Raw genomic sequence first — 20229 nt, 5'->3', positions numbered from 1 at the left:
ACCTTTAGGTATGGAAGGTGGTTTGGGAATGTCATACACTTTGACAAGGCTGTAGCAGAGGTTAGGAGGACTATGAAAGGCCACTATGGGTGGTGTGAGAAGGATATTTGGAAGGGTGATCTCATTTCAGGCTCAACTAGAGAAAGTTATAGCTCTGGCAGAGCAATGTGATGAGGCATTCAAGGCCAGGTTGGTACTGGGTGATGAAGGGAATGCTTCTGTGTGGCCTGGAGGTGGGAACGTAGTTGCCAGAAGGAGAGGAGTAAACTTCTCAGGAGATGTGCTTATGGACAGGGCCTGCAGGGTAATTGTCAAAGAGGAAGGCATTAGAAAGGTTACTGATGTAGCTTTTGAGGGATTTGTGACTGGAACAGATAAGTTTAACACAGATACCTAGGCTGTAAAGAAGGGAGAATTTGATGTGGAAAAGATAGTAGCTGTCAAAGTGGAGCTACTGTTGTTTGTTTGTGGGTTTGATATGCACAAGGGATTGGATGTGAGCCCCAATGAGATGCTCAACATCCAAGGAGGTGGCTGGGTTCCAGAGAAGGGCCATGTGAAATTAAGGTTAGAAAAGGAGTTGAGATTTTGAAGTAAGTTAATGAAGTTTTCTTCACCATGCTCCCAAACCACAAACATGTCATCAGTAAACCTATATCAAGCCAGGGGATGCAACATCTGGGTCTTAAGGAGTGCCTCTTCAATGAGGCCCATAAAAAAGTTGGCAAAGTTGGTTCCCATTGCTGTCCTCCTAATTTGTTTGTAAGTCTGATCCTCAAAAATGAATTAATTATAGGTGAGGATGAAGTTAGTAAGTGAAGAAAGAAATGAGGTTATCAGAAGGCATTCAGGTGGGTGCTGGGAAAGGTAATGCTCAAAGGCAGAGGACCATGATTTGTGTGATGTTTGTATAGAGAGAAAACTCAACCTGCAGAACTGTTCCATGAGACCTCATTCCCTCCATCTAGGTCAGCAACTAGAAGCAGTTAATTCCATAAATTATCTGGGAGTAGGCATTAGGAGTGATTTAAAATGGAATGACCATATAAAATTAATCGTCAGTAAAGCAGATGCCACACTGAGATTCATTGGAAGAATCCTAAGGAAATAAAATCCGAAAACAAAGGAAGTAGGTTACAGTACACTTGTTTGCCCACTGCTTGAATACTGCTCACTGGTGTGGGATCCGTACCAGATAGGGTTGATAGAAGAGATAGAGAAGATCCAACGGAGAGCAGCATGCTTTGTTACAGGATCATTTAGTAATTGCAAAAGCATTATGGAGACTATAGATAAACTCCAGTGGAAGACTCTGCAAGAGAGATGCTCAGTAGCTCGATACGGGCTTTTCTTGAAGCTTCGAGAACATACCTTCACCGAGGAGTCAAGCAGTATATTGCTCCCTCCTATGTATATCTCACGAAGAGACCATGAGGATAAAATCAGAGAGATTAGAGCCCACACGGAGGCATACCAACAATCTTTCTTTCCACGAACAATACGAGACTGGAATAGAAGGGATAACCGATAGAGGTACTCAAAGTACCCTCCGCCACACACCATCAGGTGGCTTGCAGAGTATGGATGTCGATGTAGGCTGAGATAGAGAATATCCTAAAAACCTTACACCTCTCACAAGGTCTGACAAGTGCCTCCACAGATCTACTAACTCCACCTGAGCGACACACCTGTACCTTCTACCTATTACCAAAACTCCATACAGAGGACCAGCCTGACCACATCCTTGTCGAATCTTATGACATTCCCAAACCACCTTCCCTAACTGCAGGTTCCTACCACTGTAACTGACACCACTGCAAAACCTGCCACCTGCATCCCCTCATAACCAGCTACTCCAGCCCACCACTGGCAAAACATATATCATTTAAGGCATGGCCACATGCGAACCAACATGCCATTTATCAACTGACATGTGGTCACTGTATGTCCATTTACATTGGTATCTTTCTCTTCTTACTTAGTATTATCCAGCTATCTTTGCTTTGAAACTAGCACAGTACTTACGATGTGCTATCTTTGATTTCCCTTTGACACTTTATTTCGTCTTTGCTTACTTACTCTTTGTTACCTCATAATACATATTCTGAGTGACATAGATCAACTTTCTTTTCTTTCTATTTCTTCCCAGTTCTCTCCTCCCTGATGAAGAATAAGTTTCTAAAAGCTATGTCTATTATTTATTTTTGTTGGATTTTTTTATAGCTGTCAGCTGTACTGAGCCAAGGTATGTACTGGCCAGTCCCTCTGTCTGTTTGCATATTTTTCATGTTTATGTATAATGTTCATTTAATCAAGCATGCTGTTATTGCGTTCTTCACGAAGGTGACTAAACAGAAGTACATTGTTCATGGTGTTTCCAATAAATGTAAAATAACAGACAAGTTGTAGAAAGGTGCTAGTGGATCCAGTTTAGGTTGGGAATATAGTGTGGTAAATGCAACAGTACTGATCAATGAAAACAATGTAGATGCCACTGCAAAATTTGCAAGTGGAGTTGGCAGAGAAACAATGAACATACAAAAAACTATGATTTAGATGCATTAGTCTGCACATAGTTCCTTCAGGTACGTAGCCACAAAAAAGTAATAAATGATATTTTAATTTCTGAAAAATCTGTTGAAATGATAAAGGAATAACACAGAATTTCCTTCTTTCAGTAACTTAGTTCTATTTCTCCACAGATTTTATGTTTCTTATTTGCTTTTAATTTTATTTAATATTCAGTACCCTTACATCACTACTTCTAATATTGTTTCACTCTTATTTTCATAGTAGCCTCTGTTGTTTATTTGTGTCCAGGCGATTTTTATTTGTTTACTATTGTTTTCAGACTCTCTACTGCAGCAGTAGAAACAGAATCACAACAGAATGGAGACCTCACATTCAACTTAATATTGCATAATATTATAAATTTCTGATGTGCTTACAGAAGCTGTCCACACCATGGAAGGCCATATTCACTTCTCCACCAATGATATCTCTCATAATAGCTCACTGCACACAAAACTGGGGCTTCTGGACTTTATTGACGCAGATGCCCACTTATATGGATAGAGTACTGGGTTTCAACATCCAATCAGTAAGTTTACATCACTAGAGAACTTCACAATTACTGCTTCTCTCAAAAGTGAGTCTTGTGCTATCATGAAAAATCTTTTCAGAACAGTTTGCTGTCAGCTCTGCCATATCTTGTGATGTGGGGACTCAGCTTTGTGTTTAGTGGGGTATCTTATGTCTTGGAACGGAAGAAGTGTCTATCCTTAGGAACACTCAGGAAGCTCTTCAATTCCATTGGTACAGTACAATAAAAATAGTTATGTTTTTGTCTGTAAGATAGTTAATTACACAAACTGAAAACTGACTCTCTCTCTCTCTCTCTCTCTCTCTCTCTCTCTCTCTCTCTCTCTCTCTCTCTCTCTCTGTGTGTGTGTGTGTATGTGTGTGTGTGTGGGTGTGTGTATACATGCTTCATTAATTTTAACTTTCTAAGTCTTTTCTAACCTCTGATAGTTATTCCAAAGGTATGTTATTTGTAATTGCTTCCACCTGTCCTTCCTTTCATGAGTAGTATAATAATTATGAGTTATTTCCTACAAAATTTTCCTGACAGTTCCTTATTCTACATGTAACTACCTTTCGGATTCACTGATTTACCGACGCAGTACAGCATTCATCACATGGTAAATGCTGCACTGCACCTGTGCCTCACTGAAGCTACAACTTTGTAATAAGCACATAAATGTGAAACAAGGAGCTGCAAGTTGCAAGAACAAAGGCAGCTGCAATGTTCAAACTGCAACAAGCAAAGTCATTGTATTCATGAAGATTACACCAATTGAAAATGGGTGAAAATCCTAAACGTCTCTTGGCATAAATGATATTACATAAAAAGTCATTAGTTGCTGTATTTGTTCAATAATTTAATCTACAGTCATACAGCTCAATTATCATTACCATGGATAACCTAATGCTACGACAATGAGTCCGACAGTAGCTATTTACTATAGCTCAGAAATCAGTAGCTTATTTCAAAGTAGTTACTTATCTATAAAATTCAGCATTTTAAATATAACCTGTTTATGCACGACCATTACTTAGCAGTGAGGTGATGTTTTGCGAAGACAGTGCACTGATTTTTTTTCCTCAACAGTTACAGCCCCTTCATTAGTGTAAATAGGCTGATTCCACATCACTGAATATTGTTGGAATCTACAGAGCATAAAATAATTATGTTGGTTGAATCAACAGTTAACTACCATTAAATTGACATCTATTTTTCCTTATATTAAGAATTAAGGAGGAAGAGTAGAGTTTAATGCCCTGTCTTGTGGAAACATCAGGAACTAAAAGTGTTAGGTAGGAATAAAACTTGAAGATATACTCCATTCAGTGTTGTTAATATATTTCTGTAAGTTTTTTGCCCTTTTAACAATTAAAAGTTACTTTTTTATAACAGATATATAGATAACCTGCATAAATATCAGTTTTTACAAAAATACAAAAGAAAAAGAAGAAGGCAGCCTGTGACTGTTATTCTGACAAAACATTCTGTGACTATGAAGGTAACTATGCTATTTACTTAACAACGTCTGAATCATATCAGTATGCAGTTATAAAAGCATTAAAAGAGAAAAGTGAAACATCATTTAAGAGAACCATATATACAACATGTCCGTCGGGAAAGCCTCAAGCAACACATCATTTAAGAACACAGTAATATTGGTTCATTTGGCAGTTATTCTAATAGAGCTAAGCATTCTGTAACAGAAAAATGTTTTACTTTTTGGTAATGATCTAGCTTTAAAATAAATTGCAAATAAATAGTGAAAAATGTATTTCTTATTCAATAAATTAAATTTTCAAATATTTTTATACGTTTATTACCATTGCTTGACAAAATAATGTAATATTTTACAGCTCACTGGGGTCCTGGAATTGCTCTTGTTGTGCTGAGCTATACTCATGTGTCAGATCCCACTGCTGCAGTTGTTCTACTCACAGTGGCTGTTGGCATCAATGCTGGTGTCTATGTAGGCTACCAGATAAATCACATCGATCTGTCTCCAAATTTTGCTGGAACCATGATGGGCATAACCAACTGTGCAGCTAACATCATGTCTATCATAGGACCTCTTATGGTTGGATTGTTTGTGAAGAATGATGTAAGTGCACCTCTTAAAAACAAATCAGACTCAGTTATTGTACACATGGTAAAAAGCACATGAAAAATTACTAAACAGGGGAAAATTTCTACTGGTCATATGGCTGTGTAATAATCCACATGAATAAAAGATGGCTACCAAAAACAATATGTGAAGGACTAGTGTGGTTGTAGCTTATTCTTATGCTAGCAGTACATGCCTATCACCTCAAAACTGAAAACTTTTTCAGGTGTTGAATGGTTTTAAACAATAACAGACTGTTATAACTTCAAGTTGGACAAATATATTTCAAGGACGACGCAATACATGAAAGTCGCAGATCAAGTAAACAGAGTAAGACGTGTGTCACTTTAACAGACAAAGCATAACTGAGTCCAAGTCTAGCGGCCACTGGATGGCTGGTCGCTTAGGTGGCGCTGCTGCTGCATGTCTGGCAGACAGCGCCGCATGTAGAGGACGCGCGTAACTGTGCGGCGGCACTTTGAAAGATCGGCGAGTCACAACACAGACACAACATCACTGTTTTTAATTTCATGTGTTCACACATTTATTAAATTTAAATTGACCTTCTGTACAGTGACCAGCTTCTTAACTCTTCTATTCACTTATCAAACAAAACCGAGACTAGCCCACACAGTTGATGACCAGTCAGTGTGACACATGTATCATAGAACTCATCCTCCAACTTATCACACTTCAGAGAAACATAATCAGATAAGCACAATTCTCTGCTCTACAGACATTTAGTATGGCACAAGCCAATAATACATCTGTTAGGGTCATACTAACACACACAGTTCTTGTTCATATCAACTAGAAAACTTTAGAAAGATACTGACTAACACACAGATGTTAGTTGAAACAGTTCTGACAGCAGACTGACTTTCAAACATTTTGCTATATAATGAGACCTGAGTGGCCACTAACTCTCACAGATAATATAGCTTGGTGATTGCTTACAAGCTTTGATATATTTTCCATAATGTAAGCCACAAACTTTCATCAAGATGTTATCCAGGTTGTTACTTGTGAAGACTCACAGAAAGGCACAAATAAATTACAGTGTGAGGTACTACTGGTATATGATGTTGGCACTATGACTGTGAAGCTGGGATTCTAGACTTTTGGGGAGGGGGCAGTATTTATAGACAGGCAAAAGGATATTTTATGATTTCAGTAGATATATATTAATTTATAAAACTTTAAGGTAAGAATTTACTGTTGCAAATGATCTATATGTTCCAAAAATAGCTTAGCTTACATAATATGTGGTTAGTTAAAATAGCTGAAAAAGGTTACAGAACTATTAAGTATGCCTTTGCTATGACTTAGCTATTTACAAATATGATTAACATCTCTGAAATTATGTTATCTTATGCATATACTTAATTAATGACTTAACTGAATACTGGAGTGCGTCATTTAGTTCATGATTCAAGTTTTTCTGATACTAGTTCTTTTTTAAGAATGTAAGAAAAAACATGACGTAAAACTAAGCACATTGTATAAAACATTATACACTGCTGGCCACCGTAAATGCAACACCCTGAAGGAAGCATCCGAATCAAGTGAAACTTACACCATGGGTTTGCAGCGATGAGATATGCAACTGATTAGAATTTCAGCGCAGACGCACATCACGCGCGCCTGTGGCGCCACCTCATAGCGCCATTTAACGCTTGGCGATTTCGACGAGTGTACGTTCGGCACGTGTGTTTACCTTGTGGTTGTTTCACAAGACGATCAGTTATGCCTCGTAGACAACAGCGAACATCGTTTGATCAAGTATCCGAGTTCGACAGAGGAAGGATAGTGGCTTACCGAGATTGTGGATTATCATAGAGAGAAATCGCTAGTCGTGTTGGACGAAACCAAACAACTGTAATGCGGATATGTGACCGTTGGATGCAGGAGGGTACGACGGACCGACGTGGTCGATCGCATTCACCTCGGTGCACCACTGCACGTGCTGACAGGCAAATTGTGCGCATGGCAGTGACGGATCGCTCAGTGACATTTCAAACCATAACACAGCACATTGCATCTGTAACGCATCATCCAGTGTCTGCGCGTACCATTCGACGCCGTTTACAGCAGAGTGGTCTGTCCGCAAGATGTCCATTGCTTTGTCTACCATTGACGCAGAACCACAGACGTCTCCGTTGCCAATGGTGTGATGACAGACGGATGTGGACGGCAGAATGGAATGACGTTGTCTTTACTGACGAGGCACGCTTCTGTCTGCAGCACCACGATGGTCGGATTCGATTGTGGAGACACCATGGAGAGAGGATGCTGGACAGCTGCATTATGCACCGCCACACTGGTCTTGCACCGGGTATTATGGTATGGGGCAGTATTGGATATTACTCTCGCATGCCTCTAGTACACATTGCCGGTACTTTAAATAGCCGGTGCTACATATCCGAGGTGCTGGAGCCAGTTGTCCTTCCTTACCTTCAGGGCTCGGCCACAGCCATATTTCAACACGATAATGCGCGACCACACGTGGCACGCATTGTCCAAAGGTTCTTCGTCAATAACCAGATTGAATTGCTTCCCTGCCCGGCTTGCTCTCCGGATCTTTCGCCGATAGAAAACATGAGGTCCATGGTTGCTCAACGAGTCACCCAGATTACATCCCCAGCTGCCACACCAGATGATCTTTGGCAACGTGTGGAAGCTGCTTGGGCTGCTGTACCCCAGGAACACATCCAACGTCTCTTTGACTCAATGCCGAGACGTGTGGCAGCGGTGATCTCCAACAATGGCGGCTACTCTGGCTACTGATTCTGGCAGGAGCCACATGTCACAGACATCTGTAAACGTTATCATTTGATACTTGGTCAACATGTTATCTACAAAATAAATTTTGTTGTGCTACCTCTTGTCTTTCTTGGTGTTGCATTTACGGTGGCCAGCAGTGTAGTTGGAGTCACGAACAACAGCAGTCAAGTTTCGGCTTGTTCTGTACACCTATATCACACATTCTCCAACAACCCAACAACCAGTGAGCATTCAGCAGTGTTCTCAGCACTCTGGTGTGAATGTCATAGCCAGTGCAATTGTTGAGCATGATTGTTGCAAGTTATTTAGTGAATTTTTATTCCATTTTTTGTGGGTTGTCACAGGTGATGGTGGCAGTAAGTGACAAATTCTGCACAAGCAAGGGAGAGACATAATTTTCAGTATACATTCTTCAAGTGCAGAGCACATGTAAGTGCTTACCATGACTGTCACTTGCAACTAGCAACAATGCAATCCCCATCTATCTCTCAAGCCATGTGCATTCATGCATCAGATTGTAATCACCTCTAGGAGGTATCATATTGATACTGTGTAACATTGCATCTAGCCTTTATAATAGCCTTAATTTGGCAAGAAATGGAGCCCATTAGTTACTGCAGCCATGTCATATGAAACTGAAGCCACTCCAGATGTAGCAAAGTGGATTATAGATATGCAATGCTCTCTTTCTGTTACCATTTATTTATTCGTTCAAAAACTCTTTCCAGATTATTGCGTGTTCACTCTCTCTCTCTCTCTCTCTCTCTCTCTCTCTCTCTCTCACACACACACACACACGCACACACACACACACACACACACACACACACACACACACAAAGTACAAATGCAGCAATATTTCAGCAAATAAATTATTTTTTTCCTTTATCCATTAAAGAACTTTCAGACTTGCAGAAGCTGCACTGTCATGTTTCAGCTCTGTTGCATTTAACATGTTCTAGAAATTCAGCTACTGAATAGAAACAATGATCTAATAAGATTGGCCTTTTTGTTTTACAAAGAAAGTGAGAATAAAAATATAATTTGTACCTTGTGTGGAAGACTATTGTAAATTTGTATAGCACTATTTTCAGTGGAGGTCTTAAAACTGATGTCCTTACTGGCTGGACACGAAGCTTTCCCATTTGTCTTGTATTATGTTTATGGATATTAAAGATTTTATTTGTCTTTTAAATTCTTTCAAACTAAAGAAACTTACTCACTTATGAGCAGCTAAGGCACACACTTCTTTCAAGACAGATATCTGATACTGGTCACTTTCATCATGAGCTTCAAACCATCAAAAGTCAATATCTAAATGTCTAAATGCTTCAGAAGCAGCTGATATATTTTCATCTTCATTTTTTGCACGACTAGTTGATGAGATGCTGGTAGTATCACCATATCAGTGAAGAGGTTCACAGTTTTGCTGCCCCGCATGATTTGGTGCCTCGATCTGCATCATTGACACTTTGGCATTTCTTGAACATCTTCATCACATTCATAGCAACTGCATTCTTTTAGCATACCAAGCATTTTTGACGTATCACTCTGTTTGTCATTTTCAATTAGACTCTGAGAACTTTCCACCCTATACAAAATTTTATTCCAGGTGTTATTCAAATTTTGGTCTTTTACATCATTCCATGCTGCCCTGATTATGTAGAATGCATCTTGCAAATCAATATTTTTATGTAAAAATTATTCCATTCCAATGTGGCAGGGTGCTACAGCACCCAGTTTAAAATTACTTCAGAATAGAAACAGTCTTGGTTGCAAAATTATTTAATGTCAATAATGCATTTCTCCCCTTTGGGGCATCATCAGATTGTGTAAAAGTTGCTGGATATTAAACCAATCCATCACATAGTGACATAAAATGGAAAATGGACACAGCTACTGTTGTGTCCCTTTTCCATTTGATATGGCTATGTGGCAGATGGGTTTCATATCCAGCCACTTTTACACAGTCTGATGATGCCTCAAAAGGGTGAAACACATCATTGACATTACATAATTCTGCAACCAAGACTCTTTTTATTCTGAAACAATAAATTGTGATTTCTTAACAGACTTTCTTCTCTCTCCTTTTCTTGTTCTAACAATAAATTTGGTAACAATTCTATTCTTTAATACTGTTTGAAAGAGGAATATGCATTTCACCTAATTCAGGAGAAGAATAGAACATGTATTAGGACAAATGACACCTGATGATGGACCCACAGGGTCCGAAATGCATCGTGTAGTTAATAAAACACGAAAAAGTTGTGACTGAAGGCATTGTTTAATTCATACATCCAATCTATTAATTATTGTCTAGCTATGATTATTGGGGCACAACCTATGTCTTTCTCAGTACAGTGATGTGTAACATTTGTTAGACAACTTTTTTTAGTTTCTGAATATAATAACTTTTACGATTTCATGCCAAAATTTACTACAACTTCTGGTTCTAGAAACTCCTGCTCCACATGTATTCTGTATGTAGATGTGCATGGGGATCAACAAACGAGCAGTCTTAATTCTGTCAGTGATGGTCAGTCATTTTAATCTGCACTTAACAAGGTTAATTTGCAACAGTGTGCCTGTCAAACCATATATTTAGCATAAACCAACAAAAACCTTTAAAAGTTAAAGTCATGTAATTAATAACCAGTGTTAGTATCAGTGGCTTGTACTGCTCAAAAGTGTATGTTGCTGCCATTGGAAAAGTACATAATTTGTTGTCATTTTAAAAATAGAACAATGTATTGCACTCCTGTTGGAATTATTGAAATGTTGCTGTGTGTGCTAACAAAAATGACCACCACACTTCTAATGCTGTGCGATGATAAGAAGCATTGTGACTTTGGAATGCAAGAAAATCCACTCCTCTCTCATCACATCACTTGACAGTGAAAGTGAAGAAAAATTACAGAATGTACTGAATGGAATGAACAGCCTAATGTTTACAGAATATGAATTGAGAGTAAACCAAAGAAAGACAAATGTAATGACGATTAGTGAAAATGAGATTATCAATAAACTTAACATTCAAGTTTGGGACTATAAAATAAATGAAGTGAAGGAAATCTGCTGTCTTGGAAGCAGAATAAATGACAGATGAAAGAAGGACTTAAAAGCATATTGGCACAGGAAAATACGACACTCCTGGCCAAGAGAAGTCTGCAAGTATCAAACATCAGTCTTAATCTGAGGAAGAAATTTCTGAGAATGTACGTTTGGAGCATAGCTTTACGTGGTAATGAACTTGGACTATGGGGCAACAAGAAAGAAAGAGAATTGAAATGTGTGAGTTGTAGTGCTACAAAAGGATGTTGAAAATTAGATGGAGAGATAAGATAAGGAATGAGGAGGTTCTCAGCACAACTGATGAACAAAGGAACCTATGGAAAATGGTGACAAGAAAAAGGGATATTATAGAAAGACTTATGTTAAGTGATCAGGGAATAACTACCATGGTATTGGGGGGAGTTCTGGAGGGTGTAAACTGTGGGGGAAAATGAAGATTGGAATACATCTGACAAATGATTGAGGATGTAGGGTGCAAGTGCTACTTTGAGAGGAAGATCTTGGCATAAGAGAGCAATCCAGGTTGTCGGGATAAAATCAGTCAGAAGACTGATGGAAAACCAGGGGTTAAGCCACTGATCTTTTCATAGCTTCATATTATGCGGTTAAACCATAAATTATGTGATTGTACATTTCAGATGCATCATTCTCCACAGAGTGCATGAACTCATTTAACTATATTTTCCTAAGCAACATCCTCAAACTGCCTACAGATTATTTCTTATTTGATTGATGTTCAGGACTAGCCCATAATCATAAGCTCATGCAAGAGATTAAAAACAAAATTTTCTAAATATAATCAGAGTCACCATATCTGATAATAAAAAGAGATGAAAAAAAAAATAAACACACCTTACACTACTACCGTTCATACACATGTTGGCATGCACCTTTCATCATTACTTAATAATAATAATAATAATAATAATAGCTTTATTCAACATTGAATGGTGCACTGCACACGTACAAAGAAACAGTAATGATTAAAGTTATTTGTACAATACACAAGACACATTCTTCTGAATAAATCATTAATTTACAACAAAATTACAATAAGATGTTTACTGATTTCTATTCACATAATTTCACAAAGGATTTGTTGTTCTTCATATAAGTATGGTACTATTCTTTTGCTACAGGGAAACAGAGAACAATGTATACTGACATGGAAAAGAAAAAGTGTTGTGATAATTAACCACCTAGCATGTGCTAACAAGAAATAAACTTACCGTGAAATATAGAACCATGTAAATACATGGTAACTTGGTAAAAATAGTAGGTAGAACCAGCACCTCTTGCTAGCGTCAGTACAAGACCAGCTGTATTGAATTCTGCTGCTCTTTAGTGTATATTAATACTCAGTACAATGAGATCCCATGTTGATCCACTAAGCTAGCTTCAGGTGTTTGCTATAGTGTACCCTGTAACATTAACAAATTACCATTTATTTCTATGGTATTCAGTTTTGGAAAGTAACTTTATTTCTTATCAGCACATGTCAGGCTGCCAAGTATCATAATTTTTTTTTCACTTTTTATGTCAGTGTATGTTGTTCCCGTTTCATGCTGACAAAAGAAATGCAGACAGTTGTTAGACAATTTAGATGCTAATTTGAATGTGATTAGTGACAGGGTAAGGTGAGTTTATTTTTATTATTCCTTTTCATCATCTGACCTGGTGAGAGTGATTATAACCATTTAGTTTTGTTTATTATATCCAGTGTCAGGTTCCTGATTATGGGCTAGTCACAAACATCAATTGAATAATAAATAGTATGGATTCTGCTTAAAAGAATCATTTTGGATTATACTTATTATCAATTTATTTTGATTTATTTATTCAGCTATAAACTTTTCCATCATTTATTTATAAATATTGTATTTGGATGTATGCTCATATGTACATGCCTGCATGCATGCCTGTGCATCTGCATGTGGGCGTACACACACACACACACACACACACACACACACAGACAGACACACACAAACACAACTTACTATTACAAAAAGTGCAGAAAATTTAACACAATTATGGTATTAAATAAATAAAGATATTCAAGAGCTTTCACTATCTGCAGTAGCAATTTTTGCGTTTTCTTAATATGTTTGTTTGCACGGCCATCTCCTGCAGCAGCTGTTAAAATCAGTTAGTATTGGTTTTCCATCTCGAGCATACTACAATTTAATTAAAGAGAATTACACCAGACATGTTTACTTTTATTTATAGAGCATCTTTCTTGGTTATTGATGTTTCTTTACATATTCTTCAAACCATTGCTTCTTCCTTCTTTGTTAGCAGTGGTTGATGCTGAAAGTCTTTCTTTCACATGTTTGGCAGTTTTTGCCATTCTGCAGTATTTCTTGCACTTAATTCGGGTTATTTACACTTTACCTTTATAAACTGAACTGAAGTTATTTGTGTTTCTCAATGCAGATTGACAAAAATTGCCAAGTGCATGTATGAAAGGAAGTTTTTCAATGTCAGCCACTTCTAACAAGGAGGGAAGAAGTAGTGGTTTGGAGAAAATGTAAAAGAACACCAATAACCACAGCAGATTCTTCACAAATGTAGGCAAAATGTGTCTGGTGTAATTCTCTTTAATTAAACTGCAGTAAGATCAAGATGGAAAACCAATAAATAATAACTGATTGCACTTTCTTGTTTCATATCTCTTGTATTTCAATGTTGTGATGCTGAACAGAAACAGTGATCTAATGAGAGTGCTATTAAGGTCTTACTAAACAGGTGAACATGCTGAAAAAATGTTTATCTTGTGTGGAAAACTTTTGTAGCCATCTGTCACACTATTTGTAGTGGAAGTCTTAAAGGCTGGTGTCTCTTATGCACAGACATGGAAAATTTGCGTTTGTCATGTGTGATGTTCATGGATATAAATTTTTTTTAAAATTCTTTCTAAGATCCCAGAATGGATTTTCATTCTGCAACAGAATATGCACTGATTTGTAACTTCTTGGCAGATTAAAACTGTGTGCTGGACCAAGACTCAAACCTGGAATCTTTGCCTGTTGAAACGCAGAGTTCCTATGTTCAATTTTTGAAACAATGGCTTGCAAGAGTTTGCTTGTCAAGCATGCACCACTGCTCATACAGTTCTTTTCTGGGTTAAGAAAGACTGAACTGGGTGGCATATTGTTCAGAAAATAATTCCATACTAAAGGATACTATAGAATTAGACAAAGTAGGCTGTCTGGTTGGTGTGAAAACAAGTTTTAACAGAAAGAAAATGTAGGCTGTAACATATTTTATTTAATGCTGTTTTTACTTTGTTTATATCTATGTATCATTTAAAGCCATTTAAAGCAAATTCCTAAAATTTTTGTTTTCAGAGAGGGTGTAATTTTGCTGGAATTTCTTGCCACACAAGTGGTGCAAGGATCAACTGTTAAGCAGAAATTTGAGATTCTGTTTTAATCAATCACTTATCCTCCTCAGACTATCTGTTTAGTTTGGCTGAAGCTTTCTTTACAGCTGTTTGCAATTAAGAAGAGTTTTCTTATAATGACACATGTGTTATTTACAAAAAAATATGTGTGTGTGTGTGTGTGTGTGTGTGTGTGTGTGTGTGTGTGTGTGCGTGTGTAAGTGGGTGAGATTAAGTATGCAGCTCTAAGTCATTTATGTATAGGAAGTTTTTCAGTTTTTCTGCAGTTCAGAAGCATACTCTAGTATCTTCCTTCGGTTAATTGTTTATTTGTATTTCTAGTTTTGTGATTGTCAAGTAAAAGGTGAACCATTTTAAAGTAATGTGTTAATGCCATTTACTTGGAGTGCTTCCAAAAGCTTTTTTGTTATCCAAAATGTCAAAAGCTTTACTTAGGTCTACAAAATAGCATTACTGTTGTGTTTTTTGTCTGCTATCACTAGAGCATTTAGTACAATATTATAGATGGCACTAGTTGTCTGTTAATTTTTTCTGAAGACATACTGTCAGTGAAGATTTTGTTTCTGTTCAAACATTTTATTAACCTGTTATTCATGACTCTTTCTTGACTTTGTTGAATCCTGATAAAAAACCAACTGGTCTCTAGTTTTCTAAATTTGATTTGTCACCTTTCTTATGAAGAGACTTTGGCATTTTTAGACAGTCAGAAAACACGCCTGTCAGATAATATGATTTTATATCTTAAATTAAACTGAAATGTATGTAATGCATATAATCTGGAATACTGCCAGTTTTTGCGGACGTTTTCTTAAGTTTTGTTGTGACATTAATGATTTCATATGTTGCTATTTTGCAAATATACGCTGCCTGACAAAGAAACTCAAGCATCCAGATGAGGAGGCAAAATAAAATGAAATGAAATTTCGTGGGTTGAAGGGATACTTGATCTTATTTCAGTAGTTACAGAAATGAGTCAAATTTAAAAAGAACTTGGTAAAATGAGCCCACTTATTAGTATGATGGCATAACCCCCTCTGTCCTGGATGCAAGTACTGAATCAAGTGGGAAGTGTCCCATAAAGCATTGTATTCTCACCTAAGGCAAGCTGGCCCACTATTGTTGCGACAGGTTCCTGGTATCCTGGATACTGGCACACACACATATGTTCTATTGAAGACAGATCTTGGGCTCTTGCTGGTCATGGGTGTATCTCATTACACAGACATTTCGTAGAGACACATGCCATGTGTAGATGAGCATTGCCCTGTTGACAGAATGTTCATGACACAGTGCTGGGCCATCAGCTGATGTGGAATTGAACAAATAATGATGGCATGTGATCGCTTACTGCCTCTTTACTTCTTGCTTTTCCCATGCTGAAAATTATGTTGACAAATAACTTTTGTACCACAGTTAAATATGACTATGTTCTTTCATCTCTAGACATCAAACAGTACTTTTCAGGGACTGATGACCTAAGATATTAAGTCCCATAGTGCTCAGAGCCAGTACTTTTCACATGTAACTGCACAGATGTTACTATCACTATTAATGGACAACAACACAACAGAGAACTGAATATTTTTAGACGACAGTGTGAGGAGGAAACCATAGGCATTCTTGAATTAGTACCTCATACATTATTACTTTTTTCAGACGCAGGAGGAATGGCGTTACATATTTCTTATGGCTGCTGGAATTTACTTCCTAGGAAACTTGACATTTGTTATCTTTGGGAAGGCAGAAGTACAGCCCTGGAATGATCCCAGCTTCATGAAAAAGAAGCATGAAGGTATATATTTTTTGGTCATTTATTTTTTATATTCTACAGAGAAAAATATAGGAACAGTTATATTGATACCAGAATGAGATTTTCACTCTGCAGCGGAGTGTGTGCTGATATGAAACTTCCTGGCAGATTAAAACTGTGTGCCGGACTGAGACTCAAACTCGGGACCTTTGCCCGCGAAAGGCAAAGGTCCCGAGTTCGAGTCTCGGTCCGGCACACAGTTTTAATCTACCAGGAAGTTTCAGTTATATTGATAATCTTGTCCACAATATAATTAAATGAAGTTGTCTGGCTATATTTTATTAGACTTTTTTTCAAATAAGGCTTTTCTATTCTATTTAGTTTTTGATTTCATTTGTTTCTGTCCAGCGATTATCAGAGTGGTATTCATGGTGTCAGAATGGGAAAAGCTAGTAAAATCATCACACAAAATTTGGGACTTTTAAAAGATACTAAAATGCTTTAAAAAATCTCATGTAGTACATTATATCTTGTATCCTTTGGTAGTAGTCAACAGATACAGACAATTACTCAGTGTGACAGTAATGGAAATTCCTTTATGGAAACAGGAAAAAAGAAGAAATTAGGTAAGGGAACCCACCATACACTTGCAGATGACTGGAATGTGGCACATCGACACATATATCACCTTACAGACTCAAACTACATTTCCAGCTGTACTGTCATTTTTTTATAGTGTACAGCATAAACTTTTACAAAACATTGGGACAATAATAATAAAAAAGTCCTTATGAAATTTCGCTAAAAACTCCTATACTTTCAGTTATTACTGATAGATTATATTACACACATTCCAGAGTAAAATTCAGGTGAAATTTGGCACTCATAACTAAAATTAATTTTGGTAAATAATGTATTGATATCTCTTAGTGTGTACATTATACCCTTGATGTCAAAAATACAGACTAAAATTGTAGAGGGCTTTCAGGTAGTTCCATATGTGGTCCTGATATGTCTTACATCTACATATTTATCTACATCTATACAAACACTCCACAAGCCACTATATGGTGCATGGCAGAAGATATTCTGTGCCACTACTAGTAATTTCCTTTCCTGCTCCATTCACAAATAGAGCAAGGGAAAAACTACTGTCTGCATGCCTCTGTACAAGCCCTAATCTCTCCAATCTCATCTTCATGGCACTTACACAAAATAAACATAGGTAGCAGTAGACTCGCTCTGCAGTCAGCATAAAATGCTGCTTCTCTACTGTTTCACAGTAGCACTCCTTGAAAAGAACATCGCCATCCCTCCAGTGATTCCCATTTGAGTTCCTGAGGCATCTCCATAATACTTGCATGTTGTTTGAACCTACTGGTAGCAAATCTAGCAGCCCATCTTTGAATTGATTCTATGTCTTCCTTTAATTTGACTTGGTGTGGATCCCAAACACTCAAACAGTACTCAAAACAATGGCTCACACTAGTGTCCTATATGTAGTCTCTTTCACAGATGAACCACACTTTCCTAAAATTCTCCCAATAAACCAAAGCTGACCATTTGCCTTCTCTACTACAATCCTCCATTGCTCATTACATTTGATACTGCTTTCCAACATTATGCCTTGATATTTAATTGAGGTGACTATGTCAAACAGCACAGTACTAATGCTGTACATCGCACTACTAATGCTGTACTTGAACATAATGGGTTTGTTTTTCCTACTCATCCGTTTAACTTACATTTTTATGAATTTAGATCTACCTGCCATTCATCACACCAACTAAAAATTTTGTCTAAGTCTTCTTATATCCTCCTACAGTTACCCAACAATGACATCTTCCCATACACCACAACATCATCTCTAAACAGCCACAGGCTGCTGTTTACCCTGTCTGCCAAATCATTTATGTATAAAGAAAATAACAGTAGTCCTTTCACACTTCCTTGGGCACTCCTGATGAATACTTGCCATCAGGGACAATATACTGGGTTCTGTTACTGAAAAAGTCTTTGAGACACTCACATATCTGGGAACATATTCCATATGCTTGTACCTTTGTTAACAGTCAGCAGTGTGGCACTATGTCAAATGTTTTACAGAAATCTATGAATATGGAATCTGCCTGTTTTGCCCTTCATCCGTGGTCAGACATATGTCTGCCTGTGTCTGTATATGTGCGGATGGATATGTATGTGTGTGTGTGTGTGTGTGTGTGTGTGTGTGTGTGTGTGTGTGCATGTGCGAGTGTATACCTGTCCTTTTTTCCCCCTTTTTTCCCCCTAAGGTAAGTCTTTCCACTACCAGGATTGGAATGACTCCTTACCCTCTCCCTTAAAACCCACATCCTTTCGTCTTTCCCTCTCCTTCCCTCTTTCCTGATGAAGCAACCTTGGGTTGCGAAAGCTTGAAATTTGTGTCTGTGTTTGTGTTTTTAATTGTGTCTATCTACCAGCACTTTATCGTTTGGTAAGTCACAGTATAAAGAAATATTGCACATGGGAAAAATATATTAAAAAACAAAGATGCTGTGACTTACCAAATGAGAAGGTGCTGGTAGACAGACACAATAAAAAACACACAAACACACACACAAATTTCAAGCTCTCACAACCCATGGTTGCTTTATCAGGAAAGAGGGAAGGAGAGGGAAAGACGAAAGGATGTGGGTTTTAAGGGAGAGGGTAAGGAGTCATTACAATCCTGGGAGTGGAAAGACTTACCTTAGGGGGAAAAAGGGACAAGTATACACTCGCACACACACGCATATCCATCTGCACATATACAGACACAAGCAGACATATGTAAAGGCCTTTACATATGTCTGCTTGTGTCTGTATATGTCTGAGATCCTGCAAAGCACTCTGTGAGAATTACCTCATTCGTAAGCCCATTCATGGTGGAAGTATATTAGATCTAATAGCAGTAAAAAGATGCAATCTCTTTGAGAATGTCCACATAGAAACTGATGTCAGTGACCATAAGGCAATTATAGTAACATTGATTACCAAAGTAACAAGGGCACATGAAATGAGTAGCAAGATTATATATTCAGCAAACTAGATACAGAGGCAGTGGTCATACCTCAGTAAGGAATTCCAAACATTCAGCCGTGGTGGATAGCATGTAGAACTGTGGCTCAAGATAGGAAAACAGTCATCCTGCACTTGAGGGGTATGTAGCCAGTAGGATAGTTTATGTTGAGTCACTGTAAAGAAACTTCTAAAGAAACAGAGACTAGTACATAATAGTACGGTATACTGATAATTTTTACTTATGGACCGTCTGACAGCAACTGAATAAAACACAATTTTAGTGCCATACGCGTTTCGCCTTTATTTTCTGCAAGGCATCATCAGTGGCCTGGAATATGTACATATGATTGCTATTTTATTTACATTTTTGTCACTGTGCCTATAGGTTATAAACAGTTCTGGTGGTTGCTATTTCCTATTAAGTAGTAATGTTTTGAACTGTACTCACAGGTTGCATGGACAATTTCTTACATATTACTCTCCTGTTACTTTTTTGGTGTTGTTCTTCTTCTTATGAACGCCAATTTGCAGTTTTTCCCACATTCCACAGCACTATGCACTGAACAGTGACAAAAATGTAAATAAAATAGCAATCATATGTACATATTCCAGGCCACTGATGATGCCTTGCAGAAAATAAAGGCGAAACACGTATGGCACTAAAATTGTGTTTTATTCAGTTGCTGTCAGACGGTCCATAAGTAAAAATTATCAGTATACCGTAATATTACACACAACTGAGGAAGACAGGACTACAAAAGTTGAAGATGTTAGTACATAATAGGTATAAAATTAAATGTGGAGCTATGCATAGGAAGATGCTGAAAGAAATGTGTTTGGCTGTGAAGAGGGCAATGCATGATACCATCAACAACTACCATAGCAGAATATTATGAACAGCTCTCTCACAAAACCCAAACAATTTCTGGTCATATATAAAGGCTGGTCAGTGGTACCAAAGTTTGTGTCAAGACACTCGTGACTAAGTCAGG

General features: G+C 37.6%; 1 protein-coding gene across 1 annotated transcript in view; it reads left to right on the top strand.

The window, feature by feature from the left end:
- The window catches only part of LOC124618973 (putative inorganic phosphate cotransporter), a 165792-nt gene that overhangs the window by 135747 nt on the left and 9816 nt on the right, over nt 1-20229 (top strand). The window contains exons 6-9 of the mRNA XM_047145390.1: nt 2951-3100; nt 3183-3315; nt 4939-5183; nt 16105-16240. Coding sequence (XP_047001346.1) covers nt 2951-3100; nt 3183-3315; nt 4939-5183; nt 16105-16240 — 664 coding nt within the window. The remainder of the gene's footprint in view (nt 1-2950; nt 3101-3182; nt 3316-4938; nt 5184-16104; nt 16241-20229) is intronic.

The sequence above is a fragment of the Schistocerca americana genome, chromosome 1, assembly GCF_021461395.2.
Source record: "Schistocerca americana isolate TAMUIC-IGC-003095 chromosome 1, iqSchAmer2.1, whole genome shotgun sequence".
NCBI lineage: Eukaryota > Metazoa > Arthropoda > Insecta > Orthoptera > Acrididae > Schistocerca > Schistocerca americana.
Note: the sequence above shows the minus strand (reverse complement) of the source record. Positions and strands in the feature narration are given on the sequence as shown.